The sequence below is a fragment of the Perognathus longimembris genome, chromosome 23, assembly GCF_023159225.1.
Source record: "Perognathus longimembris pacificus isolate PPM17 chromosome 23, ASM2315922v1, whole genome shotgun sequence".
NCBI lineage: Eukaryota > Metazoa > Chordata > Mammalia > Rodentia > Heteromyidae > Perognathus > Perognathus longimembris.
This window is the reverse complement of record NC_063183.1, coordinates 5590745-5613283: the sequence shown is the minus strand read 5'-3', so window position 1 is coordinate 5613283 and position 22539 is coordinate 5590745. Positions and strand designations below refer to the sequence as shown.

Sequence of the window (22539 nt, the reverse complement as noted above, 5' to 3'; positions counted from 1 at the left end):
ATGTTTCTTCCTCCTCCTCCCCCTCTTTATTCTTCCTCTTCATCCTCCCCCTCCTCCTCCTTCTTTTTTCCTCCTCCTCCTGCTGCTGCTTTCTTCTCCTCGACTTCCTCTCACTCCCCCTCACCCCATTTTCTTCTTATTTGCGTGCCTGTAGTAGAGCTTGAACTCAGGGCCTCAGGCTCTCACTTAGCTTATTCTCTCAAGGCTGGCACTCCACCGTTTGAGCCATAGCTCTACTTCTGGCTTCTTGGTGGTTTCATGGAGATATGAGTCTCATAGACTTTCCTGCCCAGGCTGCAATCCTGTCTTCTCTGTAGCTAGAATTACAGGTATGAGCCACTAGCACCAGCCAGAGATGAGCATTTCTAAAAGACTCCAAGGGCTGGGTGTGTGGTTCAAGGGCAGAGCATCAGTCCAGCAAGTGCAGGGCCCTGGGTTAAATCCCTAGCACTAATAATAATAGTACAATAGTAGTAGTAGTAGTAGTAGTAGTACTAATAGTAGTAGTAGTAGTAATAATAATAATAATAATGGAAAGGCCTGAGAGCTCCCCAGTGTCCAAGACTTTTGGACAATGTAAGTGTCACAAAGCAAAACAAGGATAGTTTGGATTACTTTAAGGCCAGTGTGCTTAAATCCCTAAGTTTTTGGTGAGTCTGGACAGTGCTTGAGGTTTTAGAGAACTAGTTCATTACTTTGAAGCAGGAGAAAACTGGGAAATAACTGAGCATCACCGTGACCCACCTGTTTGACTTGTACATAAGGAAAGGAAATCACAGACAGGGCCTGTGCTCCCTTCTGCAAATTCACAAAATGAAAATAATGGAGCGAGGAGTACCACTGCCCTCCCCCACTGGCCCTCCCCCACCGGCTCAGCTCCCAGCCTTGGGGGATGCATGAGCTGGGAGCTGAGATCTGAGAATTGTACTTCCAAGTCAGCTCAGGAAGAAAAGTCCTTGAGACCCCTATCTCCAATTAACCACCAAAAACTGGAAGTGAAGCTGTGGCTCTAGTGGTAGAGCGCTAGCCTGGGGAACAAAACAAAACAAAACAAAAAACTCAGGAATAGCACCCAGGCCCTGAGTTCAAGCCCCAGGAGCAACACACACACACACACACACACACACACACACACACACACACACAGGATTTGAACTCGCAGCCTGATACTCTCTATCTGCCTTTCTTCCTGAGCAGGGGCTGAGCCTGTCTGCGGGCCCCAGGTCCCTGGGCATGGATGCTGCGGCCGAGGCTTGGCCCTCGTGGAACCTGACACAACCCTGACTCACAGTACATGGCAAAAGCAGGGGCGGTGCAGCCACAGCCTCGTGAGCCCTCCTTGGCGAGAACACCAGTGCCGGTGGAGGCAGAGACCCAGAGGGCTCAGAGGCAACCTCAGGTACACACAGCTGCCCCCGTCAGCCACTGAGAGGGGCTGGGGGAAAGGACGGTCAGGGAGCTTGGCATGGCAGCCTGTTCCCTCCAGCTGTGGGACCGGGCCTGGCTTGCCTGGAACCACCTGACCCCGCGCATGGGGGCCCTGGGGCAGTGGGGCCTGAGGTGTGTGTGAACTGGGTGTGACCCCCTCTGTCCGGAGTCGAGCTCAGCTGCACACTCACTTGTCCAGGGTCCGGGAGTCATCAGTGTATTCAGGGAGGTCGTTGAGGTCTTGGGGTGAAGCGGACAGCTGGTGCAGGCGCACGGGCAGGGCTTGGCCGTCCCTGCCCACCACTTCCAGGCCAGTGAGCCCCAGGTAGTGCAGGTCCCCCCAGGAGGCAGTGAAATTCAGCCGAAGGCCTGTGGCCAGAAGCAGAGAGAACCGGTCAACACCAGAGGCTCCAGCGAGCAGAGCAAGGTGGAGGGAGGCCAGGAGAGGGGCCGCCCTGGGCTTTTCCATTCTCCCACTGGGCACCCAGGCTCGCTCACAGCCAAGGCTCAGGACACACCACAGACCCAACAAACTGGTGCTACTGAAGCTGCTCGTGGCCCAGTGTCAAGGGTCACACTCAACACTGCATACGGCTCCCACTCCATGTGGCCAACAGGCTCTCCTCATCTGGCTTGGACCATCTTTCCTGATGTCATGAGCCTTCGGGGACCCTCAGATCCACCCAGATCCCGTGTGTGTGTGTGTGTGTGTGTGTGTGTGTGTGTGTGTGTGTGTGTGTGTGTGTACTGTCTGTCTGTGCCTGTGTGCACGCACATGCTCAAAAGCCTGGGCTTTGTCCCTGGGCTTTTGTGCTTAAAGCTGGCACTCTATCACTTGAGCCACAGATCCACTTCTGGCTTTTTGGTGGTTAATTGGAGATAAGATTTTGATGGAGCACTCTCCTGCCCAGGCTGGCTTTGAACCACAGTCCTCAGAGCTCAGACCCCTGAGTAGCTAGGATTAAAGCCATGAACCACCAGCGCCTGGCTCTCCACGCAGATCTTTCTGCTCTAATCCCATGACTCCCATCCACAGTACCTGGAGCACCGTTGGGGCCTGGTGCTTCTGACATGGTGGATTAGAGACAGAGAGAAGGCAGCTCCACCAGACAGCCCTACTTGTGGGAATGTGAGGCCTCATTTCCGTGGACTCAGGGTAGAGGAAGTGGCTGTCAGAACACTCCGCCTGCCCCTGCCCTCGCCTGACTCCATCAGAGCCCACATAGAGGCCATCTTCGTGGCCCTGAGGCCAACAGGCCAGATGACTCACTGGGCTGCCCAGAAAGCTCAGCCTGGGTTGGACATCTTGGCCAGGCCCGGCCACACCTAGCCCAGTGGCTCATGGGCACCCCTGGCCTTTCTCAGCATCCTTTTCGTGGGTGTGCCCTCTGCCTGCCATGCTGCCAATGTCTCCCTAAATATCTGGGGAGGGGGTGGCACATGCATCCCGTGGCACTAGGGCACCAGCGGAGAGCACAATCCCCTTGCCCCATGACGTTGCTGCTTCCCACGCACACAGAGGTCACCTCTGGGCCCCGAGGCCAGCCTCAGCCAACAGGCCAGGAGCAAATTTCAGGCAAGCAAGAGGCTGCACTTTAGGCTGGCCTAGCTTCCTTTTCTTTTTGCCAGTCCTGGGGCTTAAACTTTGGGTCTGGGAGCTGTGCCCGAGCTTCTTTTGCTCAGGGTTAGGGCTCTACCACTTGAGCCACAGCTCCATTTCCAACATTTTTTTTTTGTAGCAGTTTATTGGAGACTGAGAATCTCACAGACTTTCCTGCTGGCTTCGAACCGTGATCCTCAGATCTCAGCTTCCTGAGTAGCTAGAATGACAGACATGAGCCACCAGCACCCGTCTTCTTTTCTTTATTTTCCTTTTCTGGTGGTACTGGAGTTGGAGCTCGGTGTGAGCTTGTTGGACAGGTATTCTACTAGGTGAACCATCCCCCCCACAGCCCTTTTTGCTTCAGTTATTTTTCAGATAGGGTCTTGGAACTTCTGTCTGGCCTTGGCCTTGACCCGTGAGCTTCCTTTTTCTGTCTCCTGTGTAGCTGGGGGAAAGAGTCTGCATCACCATGCCCGGCTTAGGTGGAGAACGAGTTTAAGCATGAGACGACGAAACAGTGACTTACAAACCCCATGGCAGCCCAGCCTCTCCTGCCTGGCCTAATGGACAATTTCCATCTCATCTACCCCTGTGTTGGAAGGCGATTCTCCTCCTGTTGGAGCTGATTTCCTCATTCCATATTCATTTTCCTTGGGTATCAATTAGTATTTATACAAATGGAAATTAATTTTGTTATTTCTCTCCCATGTTCCAACCCCCTCAACTCTTTCCCTATTCATCGCGGCTGGTATTTGCAAACTTCCCAAATTAGAGTCATCTGCAAATTAGCAAGTCATAGATTCCCTTCAAAGCACAAACAGGCTTGGCCATCTTTCCTACCCGGTGTGCCCCACCCCCACCCTACATTAAACCCTGCACAAGCTGGAGAAGAGGTGGAGAACTTGGGTGCAGAGGGAGGGAGGCAAACATTCAGAGAGAGGAGAGAGGCAGAAATCTCAGGCCTCAACATAAATAGCGAACGTCAGGTGCCAATGGCTCACGCCTGTAATCCTAGTTACTCAGGAGGCTAAGATCTGAGGACTGAGGTTCAAAGCTAGCCTTGGTAGAAAACTCTGTGCCCTCCTCAGGGCCTGGGGTCTCTGTGTAGGGCCCAACCCACGTGGCCACACATGATGTCTTCCCACAAGCCACTCCCAATCCCCAGAGGAAACTCACAGATCCCATGGTAGATGCCAGGCTCCGGCGTGGTGACGTCAGGAACTGAGGGGCTGGGGGGCAGCTCCAGACCCAGGATCTGTATGAGGAGAGAGAGAAGCAAAGGAAAAAGGAGAAGTTTAGTGTGTGTATGTGTGTGTGTGTGTATGCGCATGTGCGTGTGTGTGTGTGTTTGTGTGTGTATGCGCATGTGCGTGTGTGTGTGTGTATGCGCATGTGCATGCATGCACATGGGCGTCAGTACTAGGGCTTGAACTGGGGGCCTAGGAATTGCCCCTGAGCTTTTTTTTATGCTCAAGGCTGGTACTCCTACCACTTGAGCCACAAGCTCTACTTCTGGCTTTTTGGTGGTTAACTGGAGACAAGAATCTCACAGACTTTTCTGTCCAGGCTGGCTTCAAATCACCATCTCAGATCTCATTGCCCTGAGTGGCTGGGATTATAGGTGTGAGCCACCAGTGCCTGAACACAGGAAGGCACAGCCTGCCAGCCAGCTCCTCCCTACCCCTGCCTGCTTCCCTGAGCTCTGCTGGGCCCTGGGGGTGAGCTCTGCCGAGTCCACTGGCCACGTCCCCATGCCCTGGGCCCCTGTGGCCACGCCCTTCCCATGGCCTCGCCTCTGTCCTCCACTCCCCACCCCTCCTGCATTCCCTTCTCTGGAAATCAGCGGACAGACCCCTTGGGTCACAACCATTCAGAACCTGTGGCCTTGCTGATGTTTGCTTTGGTTTGTCCTCCTTCCCTCCAGCCCCCCTTCTTGGCAGTACCAGGGCTCAAGCTCAGTACTGATCTATGCTCCCTCCACCCCTGGCCCTTTGTGGTGTAAGTTTTCAGGCAGCCTGGACCATAAGCCTCCTGATTTCTGCCTCTCAGGTAGCTGGGATTACAGGTGTGAGCCATGCGACAGGACTTGAGCATTCAAGATATTTCTAGTTTTTTCATCAAATGACGAGTGATCCAAACCCAACTTGATGCCCCCCCCCAAAAAAAAGAAATTCCAACCTCTACATCACAGGTAATGTAAAAAGAGGATTTCTCTTGGCTCTGATTAAATACTTTCTTCACTTGGGTTTTAAGAGAAATAATTAGAGAATTAAATATGGCAAACAGGACCAAAACCAAGTGGAGAAATGGGAACTGTGGAGTTGGCAGCCTCCAGAGCGTAGGGACATGGGTCATCTCCGTCCCCTACCGGGTCGTCGGCACTGGAGCCGGCCTGGGTGAACGGCCGCTCGTGGCCCTCGCTGTCGGCCGTGCTGGGCCTCCTCGGCGCCGGCCCATGCTGCAGGCCACACAGGCCCTCGGCGTCCACGTCTGCGTCAAACGTGTCATCGGAGCAGAAGATGGCCTCCAGGATGTCCTCGTCGGTCGTGAATAAGATGGTGTCTCCAAAGTGCTCTGGAGCTGGGCATCACCGGAAGGACAGGAGGGTCACCCCTGGCCCAGGTCCCCAGATCTGAGCCTCCGGCAACAGTTACCACACCCCTGCCACCTGTCACTTGGCAAGTCTGTTGCTGTGGACACGTATCTAAGCTCTGCGGATGCTTCCCCCCTTCCCTGTGCCTGGCTGAGTGGGTGCTGTGCCCACCCCTTCCCCAGGAGCAGGCTCTAGTGGCTGGCTTATAGGGGTGCAAAGCCCTACTCTTTTGCCTTAAGCAGGGAGAGAGCCTGCAACTTGGGGTCTGGAGCTCCCTAGAGTGAAACTGGAACTGCATCCCCTACCAGGCCCAGGCTTCTTGTAAGAACCCCCTCAACGGCCACTTTGGCAAGGATGGGCAAAGTTGATGGAGGTGAGGTGGGACCCACCCAGCGGGACGGGGGACAGGGGCTGGCCACATGTGCATGTTGTCCTGGCTCCCGTCCATCCAGCTGCTGACCCATGCAGGGGACTCTTGAGAGAAAAATCACTCCCTCGGACTCAGGGCCTAGCACCCCACAAAGACAGGCAAGCAGTGAAGGGGAAAACATGAGGTCGGCTCTGAGCAACCTCCTGCAGGACATGGGGGAGGGGCAGGTGAGGGGAGGTGGCTCTACCTGTCATGGGCCAGCCTGGGGAGTTTACTTTTTCCTCTCATAGGCTCAGTGAGCTTTAGAGAAAACGTCCTGTCTGTCCATCTGTCAGTCTGTCTGTGTCACACACACACACACACACACACACACACACACTCCCCATACCTCCGGTGAGGGTCCCCGAGGCCTTGGCAATCTCCCCTTCAAAGATGCACTGCCCGTCTAACAGCATGGTGATGTCCTTCACACCTCGAAACGAGTGGATCCGGGATTTGTTGTAATTCCAAATCCTGATCATGGCCACTTGGCAAGGGTGGGCAAAGTCGATGGAGATGGAGTGGGGCTGGCCCGGCGTGAAGGGTGCCAGCCACACGTGCATGTCGTCCTGGGTCCTGTTCACCCCGTCCACCAGGTTGGTGACCACGCGGGGGTCCTTCCCGTATGCCGGCAAGATGTTGATGTCCGGGGGCTCCGCGTGGATGTGGGAAATCTGCACTGGCTCCCCCTGGGAGCTGAATATCTCTACCCCATTGAGGCCCACGTAGTGGCGGTCCCCCCACGTGGAGGCAATGTGGATGACCAAGTGCTGGCCATAGGGCAGGACGGGGATTTTGAAGTCCCCGCCATCGCCCCCTTCGGTCTCTGGGGAGCCGTCGCCCTGGCCTTTGCTGGGCTCTGGCTGTGGTTCGGGCTCCCTCTGTGGAGGCGGCTGGCCCTGGCGCCCGCCCCGCCTCTGCAGCTGGAGGAACTCGTCCAGGATGTCAGCCTGCTGCTCCGGCCGGGGGATGCGGCCCAGGTGAAAGCGGTCAAAGGCACTGAGGGAGTCCCAGGACTCGCGCAGCCGGTGCTCCTGCTCTCCGCGCCCCTGCAGGTGGGGTGGTGTCAGGGCTGCCTGGGAGTCTTCTGAGGAGAGGACACGGGGTGACAGGCAGTTAAGAGCGCACACACACATGCAGGGACCCTCAGAGATCCTTAGCTTGGGGTCTCAGAAGCTGAGGGGCTGCCATGGCCAGATCCCTGCCCACGAGGCCCCTCTTGGCACATGACTACGCTACTGGACATCATGGACTTTCCTGCCTGGGCTGGCTTTGAACCATGATGCTCAGAGCTGAGTATCCTGGGTAGCATGAACCACAGGCACACAGCTAAACTTTGGACTTTTTGTTGTTGTTGTTGTTGTTGTTGTTGTTGTTGTTGTTGTTGTTGTGAGGCTTGAACTCAAGGCCTGGGCCCTGTCCCTGAGCTTCTCACTCAAGGCTAGCACTCTACCACTTGAGCCACAGCTCTACTTCCGGTTTTCAGGTGGTTGGTTGGAGATAAGAGTCTCATGGACTTTCCTGCCTGGGCTGATTTGGAACCGTGACCCTCAGATCTCAGCCTCCTGAGCACCTAGGATTACAGGTGGGAGCCAACAGCACCCAACTCTAGACTTTGAACTTCATAAGAATGCAACAATCTTGCAGATCAGAAATGGTGAGGCATGAATCTGGAATGTTCTCAAGGGCCATGTGCTAAAGGCTGGGTCTCCTGCCCAGGGGACCATTGGGAGGGTAGAGCCTTCAGGAGGCAAGGGCTAGTGTGGTGAAGCTGAGACTGCGGCCCACGTGCTTCCTCTCTCTGTGCCTCTGCCACCAGCAGCTTCCTCTACCGCACAATCCCACCATGCCATGCCGATGTGCCAGAGGCCCAGAGCAATGGGGCCAACGACCACCAACCTCTGTGACAAACCTTCCTGCCTTTTATGCTGCTCACCTCAGGCCTTTTGTCACAGTGATGAGAAGCTGACACAGGAAGACTATTTGGTCAGGCTAGAGACATGGCTACAGTCATTCCATTTAGCAATTCCCTTGTCTGGGCAAGTAACCAGTGAGCCACACAAGTGGTTGCTCAGGCAGCCCGGCACCTGGCTTGGATGGCATCCCAGGGATCTTCATGGTAAAAGAAAATTCACAGAATAGCAGTAAAGCCACTGATGGTGGTGTATGTCTGTAACCCCCAAACTCTGGAGGCTGAGGCAGGAGGATTGAGTTTGAGGCTAGACTGGGCTACTAGCAAGAACTTCTCTCAAAAAACTAAGGGCTGAGGATATAGTTCAGTGGTAGAACACTTTCCCAGCATGTGCAAGGCTCTAGGTTCCACCACCAGAAACACACACATAAGCACACACACACACACACACACACACACACACACACACACACATTGAAGAAGGAAAAGCCAGCACATCCTTGCACGAGTGACATTCATGTGTATTAATAGTGATTTGCAGGGGAAGGATTTTATTTCCTTCTTTGTATTTCTATCTCCTAAGCTCCTTGAACCCAGGGCCTCATGCTTGCTTGGCTTGCTTACTTGCCTGGTGCTCTAATACTTGAGCCCTATCTCCAAATGCAGCTTCTTGACAGTTAATCGAAGAATCTCACGGACTTTCCTGCCCAGGCTGGCTCTGAACTAGATCTGGGCCTTGAGAAGCTAGAATAGTATTGGATCCCAGATTACTACTTTTATAATTGAGGGGGTCGGGGATGTTAGTAAAAGAGGAAACAAGGCAGGAAGATCATGAGTTCAAGGCTACCCTGGATTACACAGGTATATCTTGGAAGGAAGAAAGGGAGGGGGGAGGGAGGAAGAGAGAGAAAGAAAGTGAGGGAAGGAGGAAAGGAGGGAGGCAGAGAGGAAAGAGAGAGGGGGCAGAGAGAGAGAGAGATATGAGAAAGACGAGAGAGAGAGAGGGAGGTAAAAAACAAAGAGAAAGCCAGCATGTACTGTCCATGTGGAGGGCTCTCCCTGCATCTCTGTCCTGAGCACGCTGAGGGTTCAGGCAAGCCCCCAGGCCCTGTGCTCAAAGACTCTAAAAGTGGAGGTGTGAGCAAAGGCAGTGTCTGGACATGGCGGCTGAGTGACAGCCAACTACGATCTCAAAATGTCACTCTGGAAAAACAACAGCCGGTGCCCCTGACGCTCCGTTTTGTCATCACACGCCAGTGCCCTGCACTCCGTTTTCTGCCTGTCTCCTCTGGGCCTGGCTCCATTCATCATCTCCTCTCTCTCCTTCCCCCATGCCTCCCTTCGCTCTGCCTGCAGACAGGCATAAATCTCTCCTGCCTAGAAGCAGAGGAGGAGGAGGGAGAGGAGGAGGAGGAGGAGAAAGAGGGGGAGGAAGGGGGGAGGGAAGCTGCTGTGGTCCTAGGACTCCTTCCAAGGGGATGCTACCCAAGCACTCTCACCCCTGCCCCTCCCCCCCATGGAACAGCCATTCTTTGGTCTACTCCCCACTTGCTCCCCTTTCTTGACATCCTGTGGGCATCCCTGCTCTCAGGCCAGCTATGGGGGCGACGGGGGACACAGCCCTCCCAGTGGAGCTCAGAGAGCAGCTCTGCACGCACCAGTGGCTCCCCTGTAATCCTAGCTACTCAGGAGACTGAGATCTGAGGATTGCAGTTCAAAACCAGCCCAAAGGAAGAAAATCCATAAGATTGTTACCTCCGATTAACCGCCAAAAAGAAAAAAAAAGCTGGAAGTGGAGCTGTGTCTCAAGTGGTAGAATGCCAGCCTTAAGTGGAAAATCTAAGGGGCCACTGTGCTCAGCTCCAGCAAGAACCTTCTAGAGAATGAAGCTAACACAGGAACACATGGAAACCTTGCATTACTCCCTCCATTTTATTTTATTTTATTTTTGTAACAAGGGTTTATTGTACAGCCTGGATTGGTCTCCAACTTTAGATACCACCTCCACCTATCACCCCACTGGTCCTCCCGCTGGGCTGATATTTTGGCCGCGTGCGGGCACTTCTGGAATGTTCTGCATGGACACCGATCCCCAGGCTCTCTTACAGTCACAGTACAGAGACCCCAGAACAGAACGGAGGCAGTGCCCCCCAGTTCATAGTTCACATGCCCACCAGTGGGGTGCACGCATGCACGCGCGGGGGAGGAAGAACCACGCTAGGCGTTTCTTAAAGGCTGAGACTGTGAGAGTTGCCTTCCGGGAGTGAGTAATTTGAATTTTCTAAGCAACTTTCCTTTTTAGCATGACTGGCTTAACAAGCATTAAATCTCAAGGGCTCTGCTCTTAATGTGTCATCGAGCCAAGTGGCAAAATGTCTGGAAAGAAATTGAAGTGAGACGAAGTCTTTGAACTTGGGCGGGCTGGGATGATGCTAAGGCTCGGCGTACCCATTCGCAAGGAGGCATGGGTGGCCTGGTTCCCAGCAGGCAGGTGACAGGTGACAGACCCCGGGGAGTCCTGCATGTGGCTGTGTGGCACTGGGACCATCACCTCAACCTCACCTTCTGTCTCTGTAAAAGGAGGGCTGCCACCAGGCTCTGGTGTCACCGGGCTCTTCTTGACACAGAGTTTGACTAAGAGCCTGCAGGCTCCAAGCCCAGCCACCATGGCTGCTCTGCCCACTGTCCTCCTCCACCTAGCATGCAGAGTCCCCTCCCCGGGCCCCACACTCCATGGCAAGGCACTGAAGGAGGTGGGCAGATGGTGCTCAGCGCCAGAGGGACTTGGAGAAGGGGACAGGAGGAGGTCAAAGAGAAGATGGAGATCAAAAAAGGAGGAGGAAGGGCTGAGCATGTGACTTAGTGGTAGAGTGCTTGCCTAGCATGCATGAAGCCCTGGGTTCAATTCCTCAGTACTACATAGAGAGAAAAAGCTGGAAGTAATGCTGTGGCTCAAGTGGGAGAGTGCTAGCCTTGAGCAAAAAGCAGCTCAGGGACAGTGCCCAGGCCCTGAGTTCAAGCTCTAGGACTGGCAAAAAAAAAAAAAAAAAAAAAAAAAAAAAGGAGGAGGACCAGAAGGAAGAGGAAGGGCTGGGAATATGGCCTAGTGGCAAAAGTGCTTGCCTTGTATACATGGAACCCTGGATTCGATTCCTCAGCACCATGTATATAGAAAATGGCCAGAAGTGGTGCTGTGGCTCATGTGGTAGAGTGCTAGTCTTGAGCAAAAAGAAAGCCAGGGACAGTGCTCAGGCACTGCATCCAAGGCCCAGGACTGGCAAAAAAAAAAAAAAAAGAAGGAAGGAAGGAAGAGGAAAAAGGGAAGAAGAGGAGGAGGAGGAAGAGAAGGAGGAGAAGGAGGTGGAGGAGGAGGAAGGGGAAGAGGAGGAGGAGGAGGAGGAGGAAGGGGAAGAGGAAGGGGAATAGGAGGAAAAGGAGGGGTGGGAGGAAGTAGAAGAATGCATGGGAGAAAGAAGAGGAAGAGAAAGTCAGGTGCTCGTGGTGCACGCCTGCAATCCTAGCTTCTCAGGAGGTGAGAGTTGAAGATCATAGGTTGAAGCCAGCTTGGGCAGGAAAGTCTGTGAGACTCTGATCTCCAGTCAATCACCAAAAAGCCAGAAGTGAATTTGTGGCTTAAATGGCAGAGCACTAGCCCTGAGCAAAAAAGGGTCAGGGACAGCACTCAAGCCCTGAGTTCAAGTCCTAGGACTGACACTCACATGTGCATGCACACACACACACACACACACACACACACACACACACACATCCGAATAACTAAAATATCCCTGGTTGCTGAATAGTTTCACACCAATCAGGAGCACCTGGGCAGTGGTACCCGGTCAGATTGCTTACCTCTGCTGGCTGGCTGGCTGTCACCATGACGACGGAGGAGCGCATCCTTCTTCAGGCCCCTTCTCCCACTGGCTGGGCGCTCCCTGTTGGGAGGCTGGTTAAAGATGTCTAGGTCATCACTGCAGACTTTAGGGGTTGCTCTGTGGGGACGCTCCCCGAGGATGGTGTTCCAGCTGCTGGTCCTCCGCGGGCCTTTGCCCTCACTGGTCTCTCCAGGACGCTGATCTGTGACCTCAGCAGATGGGAGCCCACCCTTCCCATCCAGTGGCTTCTCGGGGCTAAGCCACGAGGGTGGAGGCTTGGATTTCTTACTCCCAGGTTTCCTGCCCTTGTCTGGAGAAGTTTGTAGCCAGCACGGGGGGTTCCCAAGTGGCTCGGAGATCTTCCTGCCCATGAGGGTTTCCAACTGTTGGGCCAGAGAGGGCTGCTCCTCCAGGGGGGCCCGGATGGCAGGTAGGGAGGAGGGCGGGATGCGGGGCTCACCGTCCACCGAACAAGGGGGTGCCTCTAATGTGGAGGAGCTGTCTTTTGTGCAGTCGGTGGAATTCACCTTGTCATCAAAGAAACTAGCTCGGGATGGGACCTTCTCCAGAGCCAGAGCTTCGGCAGGCTGTGAGCTGCTGAGAATTGGGCTCTTGTCCAGACTGGGGGCAGCCATGCTTCCTTCCCTGCCAGCGGGTGGGGCCTTGTGGGCTGTCTCCTCACCGTGCAGGTGAGCGGCAATGGTAAGGCTGGCGGGGGCCTCCCCCCCACCTTTGTCTAACACGCCATCAAAGACGCACCTGTGGTTGACATACACTCTCACGTGCTTGGCTGCGATGTTAGGGTCCTGAAAACCCAAAATGGAAACAAGTGAGGATACCCTACGGGAAGCATCCTGACAGGCTGAGTTTGGGGAGGAGAAGACCCCCGAAGGGAAAGTGAAGTGCTAGAAAGGTGAGGTTTCCAGCCAGGTGCTGGTGGCTCATGCCTGTCATCCTAGTTACTCAGGAGTCTGAGACTGAGGATCATGGTTCCAAACCAGCCCGGGGAAGGAAAGTCCATGAGACTTTTATCTCTCATTAGTCATCAGAAAACTCCAAGTGGCGCTGTTTGAGTGCAAAGGTTTGGGGACAGCACCCAGGCCCTGAGTTCAACCCCCAAAACTGACAAAAAAAAAAAAAAAAGAAAGAAAAGAAAAAAAAGAAAAGGAAGTGGAGCCTGAGACAAGGAAGAGGTGCGGGCCAGGGGAGAGGAGACACAGCTAGAAGGGCCACGTCCTCAGATGCTGGTCACTGCTGTGGGCCCCTGAGGCCCCTTCCTGCCCTCACCACAGCCCCCCAAGGTCTGGAGGCAGAAGCGCTTGGGCACTGTCCCCCCTCGCCCCATGCACAAGCTGCAGTAGGCAGGGGACTGTCCTATCTCCTCTGTCATTGCCATAGAGGAAGAGCCCAAGGGAGGTGGAAGGGCTCCAGGCCACTGCCCTGGTGGCTTCTAGGTTTTCCAGAAGATTCCATCGCATGCCAAGATGGAGAATGTAGGCCCACAGTGTGACCTACAGTGACCTCCACCAAAGCCCCCCTCCCCTACCGTGGCCAGCTTTCCTGTCTCCTGCTCCTCTCACCATGGGACTGGATCACCTTCTCTTCACATTCCACATGTCAAGGCTTGCCCCAAAAGCCAGATCAGACCTCCACTGGCTACTGGTCTCTTTCTGCCTAGGGCAGAGCTTTATTCTCAGGCTTTATCAGGGAATATCAGAATATCAGACACAATAAAAATATAATAAGCAGCGCACAGAGAGATAAAGGTTTGCACACCAGCCACACATACAACCAGCTCCAAACTTCAGCCCAGCCAGCCCAGAGCTTCCTCCCACCCTCCCTTTGCTCCCCACTCAGCCCCCCCCTCCGCTGGCCGCCCTTACAGACTGGGTCAACCCTGCTGTCCATTATTACAGACAGGGTGCATTTTTTAGAAGTTTTACATAAAAGGGATCCTGGAATATGTGCTGGCTTCACCCAATTTCCCATGAATCAAGTTGTCTTCCCTTTTATTGCTGAGGAGCATCTGATGTGATGGGGGTGTTCCCTGAGTTGCCTGTCACCCCTACAGTAAGACCAGAGAGTCGCTGTCCTGCTGAGACCAGAAGCCGCCAGGGGGCCGGGAGCCAAGGTGATGGAGGGCCCTGTGTGTCGGGGCTGAGTCTGATTTATACTGCTGTCTGGCGGAATCACTAACAGAGCCCTCTTCTTGCTCGCACGGGTGTCCTGACGGGGACAATAAATGACAAAGTCTGTCAGAGAGCCACAGCCCGTGGGGGATGCTGGGCTCAGTTTGGGTAGCTCAGGCAGGATCTGAGCAGTCGGCCACTCCTCCTCCTCCTCCAATTCCCTGCTCCTGGTGTCTGCTTGCTGGCCTCCCCCTGGCCCGGGCTCCCTGGCTGGTCCTAGCTCCTTCTGCTCGCTCACCAGCTGGAGCTGGTCCTGTCTCCTATGGTGCATGCTCGCAGGATTCCTGTTTATCTGAATGTCCATCTCTGACCCCTCCACCAGCCTGACACAGCCTGACTTCTCCCCCTGGTATGTCACACTTCGCGCGGCTCAAGCAGAATTATTTTATTATTTTTTTGTTGGTTGTGAGGCTTGAACTCAGGGCCTGGGCACTGTCCCCAAGCTTCTTTTGCTCAGGGCTAGTGCTCTATCACTTGAGCCACAGCACCACTTCCGGCTTCCTGGTGGTTCACTGGAGATAAGAGTCTCATGGACTCTCCTGCACAGGCTGTCTTCAAACTGTGATCCTCAGAGCTCAGGCTCCTGAGTAGCTAGGACGACAGGTGTGAGCCACGGGCAGTCTGAATTCTCTGGTCTGCTCTAGATGCGGAGTCCCAAAGGCCCCTCCCACTCTCCATTCACTCAGTGAAACACTGTGATGCTTGGCTCCTCTGGTCTCCCCAGGATGCACCCCCCCCCTTAACCGGCCTCTCTGCTCCCACTCTACATTGTCCCCCCCAAACATTCTTGGCCCTCATTTCTTATTTTCTACACAGCAGCTAAAGTCTTTTTCAAAGCAATTTTGCTTGGTTGCTCACTCCTGTAATCCTGGTTACTCTGGCAGCTGAGGTCTGAGGATCACAGGCAGGAACGTTCCTGAGCTGTATCTCCAATGAACTACCAAAAAGCCAGAAGTAGAGTTGTGGCTCAAGTGGTAGAGCACCAAGACTTGACCAAACAGCACTAGGCCCTAAGTTCAAGCCCTCGTACCAAAAAGCGGCACATTTTCTCTCAGGGCCTCTCTACTCTCTTCTGGCTTCTGATCTGCTCAGCCTGGGGATCGGAGACCCCAGCGACGTCCTCATCTTTGGCTGGCCCCTGAGCCCTCCTGCACAAAGGTGAATGCACACCACATGAGGTGTGCACAACAACTTAGCATGAAGGCCGCCAAGCCTGCCACACGGGAACTGGGCTTCAATCATCTAATTGCAGCACGGCAGGCTACTATTTGCTGGGGCCAGGCATGCTGATGGCAAAGCGCTGGTGTGTGTGTGTGTGTGTGTGTGTGTGTGTGTGTGTGTGTGTGTGTGTGTGTGTGTGTGTGTGTATACATGCTTGGTTTAGTGGAGCACAGGGTGAGCATGTGCTGGGACTTCATCAAGAAATAACTATTCAAGGCCAGTACAGGCAGCTGTCAGTGACTACTTCTGCAAAACCAGCCCCCGACAACCTCTGGCAGGGCAGAGGCACTCATTTACCGAGGTGTGAGGCAGGGAATGGCCTGCCTATCCAGCGCTGTTGTGAGGTATATGTCTAGCTTCCCAATAAGACATCTGGCCTCCCTTCCATGACCAGCTGGCCTCCCTCATCTGGCCTCCAGCTGGCCTCTGCTGCCCGATGCTCCCCTGAAGGTCTGGCTAGGAGTGGTCCAGGGCTGGGAGCCGAAGTGGGGGTGGGGTAGGGGGAGTCACAGGGAAGGGGTGATGCCGGCCTTGTCCAGCAGCACTGAGATCCACCTATGGGGAGATTGGCCTGACAACCACCTGGGAGGGATTTCTGGTGAGGAATATGTACTGGGGATTCCACGTCAAAAACTAAAATACTGCACTGCCCCATGCAGTCCTGGAACAATCCTTCAAGGTCAACATAAAGCCTGAGCTGAGTGCCAATGGCTCATGCCTGCCATCCTAGCTACTCAGGAGGCTGAGATCTGAGGACTGCAGTTCAACAGTCCATGAAACTCTTACCTCCAATAAACTACTCGGAAGAAGAGGGATATGGCACTGTGGCTCAAATGGTAGAGTGCTAGCCTTGAGCACAAAGAGGTTCAAGGACAGTGCCCAGGCCCTGAGTTCAAGCCCCAGGACCAACAAAAAATAAAATAAAATAAAATAAAATAAAATAAAATAAAATAAAATAAAAAAGTAAGCCTGTGCCTTCTGTCACACGGCTGGCCATTCTACTCAGGGTTAAATGGCTGCCTATACTCAGGCCTGGCTGGTCCCCAGTCTTGTCCTGGGTGAGCTCCTCCCACAGACCTCATGAACTCCCAACCCTGCCCTTCCCCACCCTCTGGCGGCTTCATGGGGGAACTTGAAAGGTTCTGGTATCTGTTCTGCCTCTCCTCTGGAGCCAGAAGCAGCCACTGTTGGCCAATCACAGTGAGCCTAGGTAACCTAGAAGGAAGGTTCTAGAAGCATCTGGGGCTAGCACTCCAGGTTGCTCCTCAAGGAGAGATCTAGCCTTTCTGGGGAGCCCTTGTGAGGCTTTGGGGTGGGGTGGAATGAGATGTCTTCCCCTATTACCTGCTCACACCACAGGTCCACACGGAGCGCCCACAGGGGCTCGCACAGGCCTGGTCTACAGGAGTCACCTGCAGAGATGGCCCAGGTGTGGCCTCCTGTCCTTACCCCGCCTCCTGGGTCCATGGTCCCAGGGACACTCGCAATTACCTGGCCGTCTAAGGGGCCCAGAAATGTTACCCAAGGATTTAGTAGTCTCCCCATTTTCAACCAAATAGCCTTCTCTTTTTCTAGTACCTTCTTTTCCTCCTTCCTTAAATAAGGCTTGGTTGGATTACCTTTCCCATTTAACTTTTCCTTCCTCGGATTCCCATGCACAACACACCGCATTAACAAGCCGCGTCGACTGAGCTATATTTCCTATAAACTCAACATTTTATCTCCTCCAAAACACACAGTAATAACATTCTCTGGAGAATATTAAATCAAATCAACGTACAGCTGTATTTGCTTGCGCTTTTCTGCCCCCAGTAAATTCTGCCAACAGATGGCTGTGCCTTACATAAGCAGTGGCCCCGCGGGCCCCAGCACCCCCACCCCATACCCTGTGTGTCGTGGGCCTGGGGCTCTAAGCACTCCACCCACACGGGCTGTCCATGAGGCACGGCCACACCTGAGGCTCCCCGTGGCATTCGGCTTATTTTCTGTGCCGGGGAGGCACAGTCCAGGCTGGCCTTCTGCTTTCCTTGGCTTGGAGATGTATATCTTTTCTCTCCCTGTGTCTGTTTCTAAATTCCCTGCAAGTGGGGGGACAGCCAGGGCACTCCCCGCCGCCCCCCCACCCAACCTTGGGAGCTGCTGGCTCCTCTCTGTGGGCTCTGACAAGGTGAGCTGGTACCTGACAGCTGCCCCAGCCAGCCATATCAGTGGGATGACTGCAGAATCTACTGTGACCTTGGGGAGTCTGGCTCTTAGAAACTGTTCAGTTTACTGGGTGTTATGGCTCATGCCTGTAATCCTAGCTACTCAAGATCTGAGGATCACAGTTCAAAGCCAGTCCAGGCAAGAAAGTCTGCGAGACTCTTATCTCCAGTAAACTACCAAAAAAACTGGAAGTGGTGCTGTGGCTCAAAGTGGTAGAACCTTGAGCTGAAGAGCTCAGGGATAGCACCCAGGCCCAGAGTCCAAGCCCCATGACCGACAAAAAAAAGTCAGAAGTGGAGCTGTGGTTCAAGTGGTAGAGCACCAGCTTGGAGTGAAACAGCTAGGAGAGAGTGTAAGGCCCTGAGATCAAGCCTCAGGACTGGCACCAAAAAGAAAACAGAAAAGTAAAGAAAAAGAGAAGAAATCCTTGAGTGCTCATCGGCCAATCGATCAATCAATCGATGGGTCCCAGCTGGCTACTCACCCCATCTGCTGTCCAGTAGTTCCAGACCTTCATCTCTGCCAACCCCAAGTCTGGCAGCTGCTGTGTGTTGCGGATCAGGAACCCAAGCTGGAGTGGCGGGTGGAAGGGACAGGTCCACCTCGCGGGGTCCTTCTTGCTCTGCAAGGCCAGCGGGAGAGGGGAGCCATCAGACACACCACTGCCTCTTCCTGCAGACAACCCACAGGGGCTCCAGTGTTGTGTCTCCGGGCGGAGGACAGATGGCTCTTCTGGTCCCCTGCATAAAGCTGCCCCATAGGGTGATCTGCCAACCCGCTGGAATTCAAAATGCAGCGGGCTTCATTTTAATCAACTTAATCAGCTTTGAGGAGTGTGCTGAGGGCGGGAGAGACAACGGGGAAGAGGGGGGGAAGCAAAGCTCGCCGGTGCCTGCTCTTGGATTAACCTGGCAAGAAGAGCATTGGATTTCCTTTTGTCAAAGCCTGTTGAATTTTTAAATTCTCCCACAGAGAAGAAGCTGGCTCCAGCTTTGCTTGGGACTGGGGCCAGGGCACTCAGCCGTGGAGTCTGTCTCATTCCTTTCAGGGTTTCAAAGTGTGGAGGCGCAGGATCGCAGCTTCCTGCCCAGGGCGGGAGTGGCCAGGGCTGCCAGCACCACAACCAGAAGCCATGATGGGGTGGGAGCTCTGCCGCATGGTTACTGGAGGTGGGCGGCATCAAGCCACATTGAGGACTTCTTGGCTCCAGTTTTCTCCCTTTGGATACTTCTAGAACCCAAGCCGGGTGCTGGTGGCTCATGCCTGTCATCCTAGCTACTCAGGAGGCTGAGATTTGAGGACTGTGGCTCAAAGCTAGCCCAGGCAGGAAAGTCCATGACACACACACATATATCTCCAATTAAACCACCAAAAAGCTGGATATGGAGGGATGGCTCAAGTGGCAGAGCACCAGACTTGTGTGAAAAGGCCAAGTGAGAACACAAGGCCACGACTTGAAGCCCCAGTACGGGTCCCCCTCAGGTACAGAAAGGGCAGGCGGCCAGTTCTGCTGAGCGCACACTCATGCCAGCCTTGGGGCCTTGACCATGCCCGTGCCCTTCTTTATCCTCAGAATGAGGGTACTGACCATGGGGACCCATGCCTGGTCGATCAAAGCGGGTGTCGGAGTCTGGAGAAAGCTTGGGGGCATTGGAGGCCCCTGTGCCTCCCTGCACTGCACCCTGGCATGAACCCCACGTGGGCAGAGGAAGCCGCTCTAGAACCCCCAGTCCAGAACCCAACAGGGTGCCTTCCACTCACAGCCGAGTTCCTGCTGACCAGGCTGCCCAGCTCGCCGGGTGACTCCACATTCTGCAGATCCACATCCTGAGGGGACACATACAGCCTTGTGCCGCTGAGGTCAAAGAACTCGACCTCCGTGAGCCCCACCTGGGACCCGCCACCCCATGTGGACAGGATCTCCAGGGTCACACGGACGGCATCCTTCATCTCCTCTCTTCTCTCGCTCCTGGTGTCCTGAAGAGGAAAACACACCCCAGGATGAAGGAGAGATGGGCCCAAGATCAGCACAATAAGCTAAGAAAAGCACCAGCCATCAGGTATGGTAGCGTGTGCCTCTACTCCCTGTTGCTTGGGAGATGGGGACCAGGAATATGGGTTGAGGCTAGTCCAGGCAAAAACAACCCCCTCTCAACCAATAGAGCTGGGTGTGGAGAGAGTGCACTTGTCCTCCCAGCTATGTGGGAGGCAGAGACAGGAGGATAGAGGTCCCAGAACAAACAGCAATGAGACCTTGTCTTAAAAATAACTAAAAGCAGGGGCTGGGGATATGGCCTAGTGGCAAGAGAGCTTGCCTCGTATACATGAGGCCCTGGGTTCGATTCCCCAGCACCACATATACAGAAAACGGCCAGAAGTGGCGCTGTGGCTCAAGTGGCAGAGTGCTAGCCTTGAGCGGGAAGAAGCCAGGGACAGTGCTCAGGCCCTGAGTCCAAGCCCCAGGACTGGCCAAAAAAACACAAACAAACAAAAAAAAACACAAACAAACAAAAACAACTAAAAGCAGAAGTGGAGCTGGAGCTCAAAGTGGTGCTGCACTAGTCTTAAGCACAAAAAAGCTCAGGAAAAATGCCTAGGCCCTGAGTTCAAGCCCCACAACCAACAAAACAGCAACAACAAAAACCGAAAACAAAAAGAGCTCCCCAGCTCCAATAGCACAGCTCCTGTGTAGCAAGCCCAAAGGCCTGAGTTCAAACCACAGAACCACCAAGACAGAAACCCCTTGCCACCTATGGCTACTGAGAAGCTTGTAAAAAGCAATCTTAGCCAGAACCAGGTGGCTCACACCTACTACGGAGGCTGAGATCCAAGGATTGAGGTTCGAAGTCAGCCGGGAAGACCCATTTGCGGGACTCTTATCTACAATTAACCAGCAAAAATCTGGAAGTAGAGAGCTGTGGCTCAAGCAGTAGAGTATCAGCCTTGAGCAGAAAAAGCCAAGCAAGGTCCTGAGTTTGAGTTCCAGTGCCAGTGTACACACACACACACACACACACACACACACACTTTCCTTTATATATTAAATGAATGTATACATAGTAACTGGGCGGGGGGGGGGCTTTGGGGGGCATCCACGTGGAGAGCTTGCCTAGCACACGCGGGGCTCTGAGTTTCAACCTCAACACACACGGGGCTCTGAGTTTCAACCTCAACACTACAATAAAATAAAAACATGAGAGCAAAGATCTCCTGAGAAGCCTTGGAGCTGACCTGACAGGCATCTGGCATTGCGTTCCCAGCCACCTGTCCCACCCCAGCGGCGGGGGTGACAGGCCATGCCGGGTCCCCCTAACTCACATGGTGAAGCCTGAATGTACGGAACACAGGGAACTGTTGGGGGGCAGGGCTTTTAACAGGGTGATTAAATTAAAATGAGGCCCTAGGCATGGGCCCGAGGGCCCATGGGAGGACTGAAGGCACCATCCATCTGCGGGAGGCAGAAGCCAGCCCTGCCCGCACCCCACGTGTGCCACACACATCTGCTGCTCTGGCTGTCTGTGTGCTGTAAGACAGCCTGGCACCCTCCGCCTGGTCAGGAAGGGAAGTGCCATGGGCAACAATTCCCACCCTGAGCAAGAGGCCAGCACTGACAAAGTCCCTGTGTGCCTGGCCTGTGCCTAATCCAAGGCTCTGCTCCATCCCATGTACTTAGCTCTGTGTGTGTGTGTGTGTGTGTGTGTGTGTGTGTGTGTGTGTGTGTGTGTGTGCATGCACGCATACACATCAGCTTGAACTCAGGGCCTGGGCACTCAAGGCTGGCACTCTACCACTTGAGTCACACCTCCACTTTGAGCTTTTTGTTTTCCTGGTTAACTAGAGATCAGAGCCTGTAGACTTCACTGCCGGAGCTGGCTTTGAACCACAATCCTCAGCACTCGGCTTCTGAGTAGTTAGGGTGACAGGCGTGAGCTACTGGCGGCAGGCTTCCCGGGCCGGTTCTGACGGCAGCCTGCTTCCTGGGCAGGCCAGCTGCTCCGGGAGGACTGTGCAGATGGCATCGGGAGCAGCGGGCCCGGGCCCTGGCTCCCTGCAGGCCCTCAGGGCTGTGAGCGAGCGAGCGCAGGTCACCAGGAATCACTCTAAGATGGTGCATCCCCTGGTGATGGCCCTCTGTTAATTAGCATTGAAAATCTGCTTGTGAGCAGGGAGCCGGGAAAATGAACAGCAACTGTTCCCCACTTAGGTTTTTAATTAATAGCCAGCGAGACGTGTGAAGGCTCCCGGCATGGGTCTGTGTGTGGAAGCGGTGATGGCTCCACGGCGGCAGGGGAGGGGCTGAGCAGCTCCACGGTGCTCCCAGCTGGAGCACTGCATCCCTTCAGATCCCCACTGTGGGAGGGGAGCACCGCCCGCCGCCCCCCTCCCTCCACATCCCATGCAGACTCCAGAGCACATTTCTAAACAGAGCAAGTCCGGGAGTGGACTCACTGAAGACTGGCCAGCCAGGGCGGGGCCTTGGCATGGTGCTGCCCTCTGGGAATGACAGGACCCTGGTGCTGGCCTGCTCTGACCAACACCACCTAGTGATCTTCCAGGAGAGTCATCCAATCCCCCCTCTTTCCTCAGCCACCAAGATGGAGTATCTCAGGGCGGGTCATGCACCCCAGCTTGGAATAGAGCATACCAACTGATGTGCCTAGATAAGCCTTAACCCATGATCCTCCCTAACACTGTCAAGTAGGTGGGATTACAGTCATGATCTACCAAACCTGGCCTGTGGTTGCCTTCGTTGGAGCTCATGTCCCGGCTCCAGGCACATGCTCACACAGCCCTGGCAAGCGTACTGAGTCAATAACAATTAATATTGCCATTTACAGTTAGCTTTATTTGCTTTGTATTTCCTATCTGTCTAATCCTCTTAGCAATCGATCCTTCTGTCCTCTCACATGGTGTGTGCTGGTGTGGCACCGTTCCCTTACAAGCTCTGTTATCTGCCCAGGGCCTCTCCATATCCACAGCCGTGTGTAGAATCCAGGCTGAGGCAGCGGGCCGTTGGCCTGGTACACCTATGTCTTTCTAAGGTCTTCAGGACTCAGCCATGCTGCTTCAAGGGCGCTCTATCCTGCGCTGCGGCTGCCAG

General features: G+C 54.3%; 1 protein-coding gene across 5 annotated transcripts in view; it reads right to left on the bottom strand.

The window, feature by feature from the left end:
* Positions 1–22539, bottom strand: part of LOC125340637 (katanin interacting protein) — a 109918-nt gene that overhangs the window by 11133 nt on the left and 76246 nt on the right. For 4 of the 5 annotated variants that reach the window (XM_048332381.1, XM_048332386.1, XM_048332385.1 and 1 more), the window contains 7 exons: positions 19200–19415; positions 17923–18060; positions 11801–12629; positions 6383–7120; positions 5400–5611; positions 4208–4286; positions 1620–1797 (listed from right to left, as the gene is read on the bottom strand). In XM_048332381.1, the coding sequence (XP_048188338.1) occupies positions 1620–1797; positions 4208–4286; positions 5400–5611; positions 6383–7120; positions 11801–12629; positions 17923–18060; positions 19200–19415 (2390 nt within the window). The remainder of the gene's footprint in view (positions 1–1619; positions 1798–4207; positions 4287–5399; positions 5612–6382; positions 7121–11800; positions 12630–17922; positions 18061–19199; positions 19416–22539) is intronic. The other variant, XM_048332382.1, reaches the window with a different exon arrangement.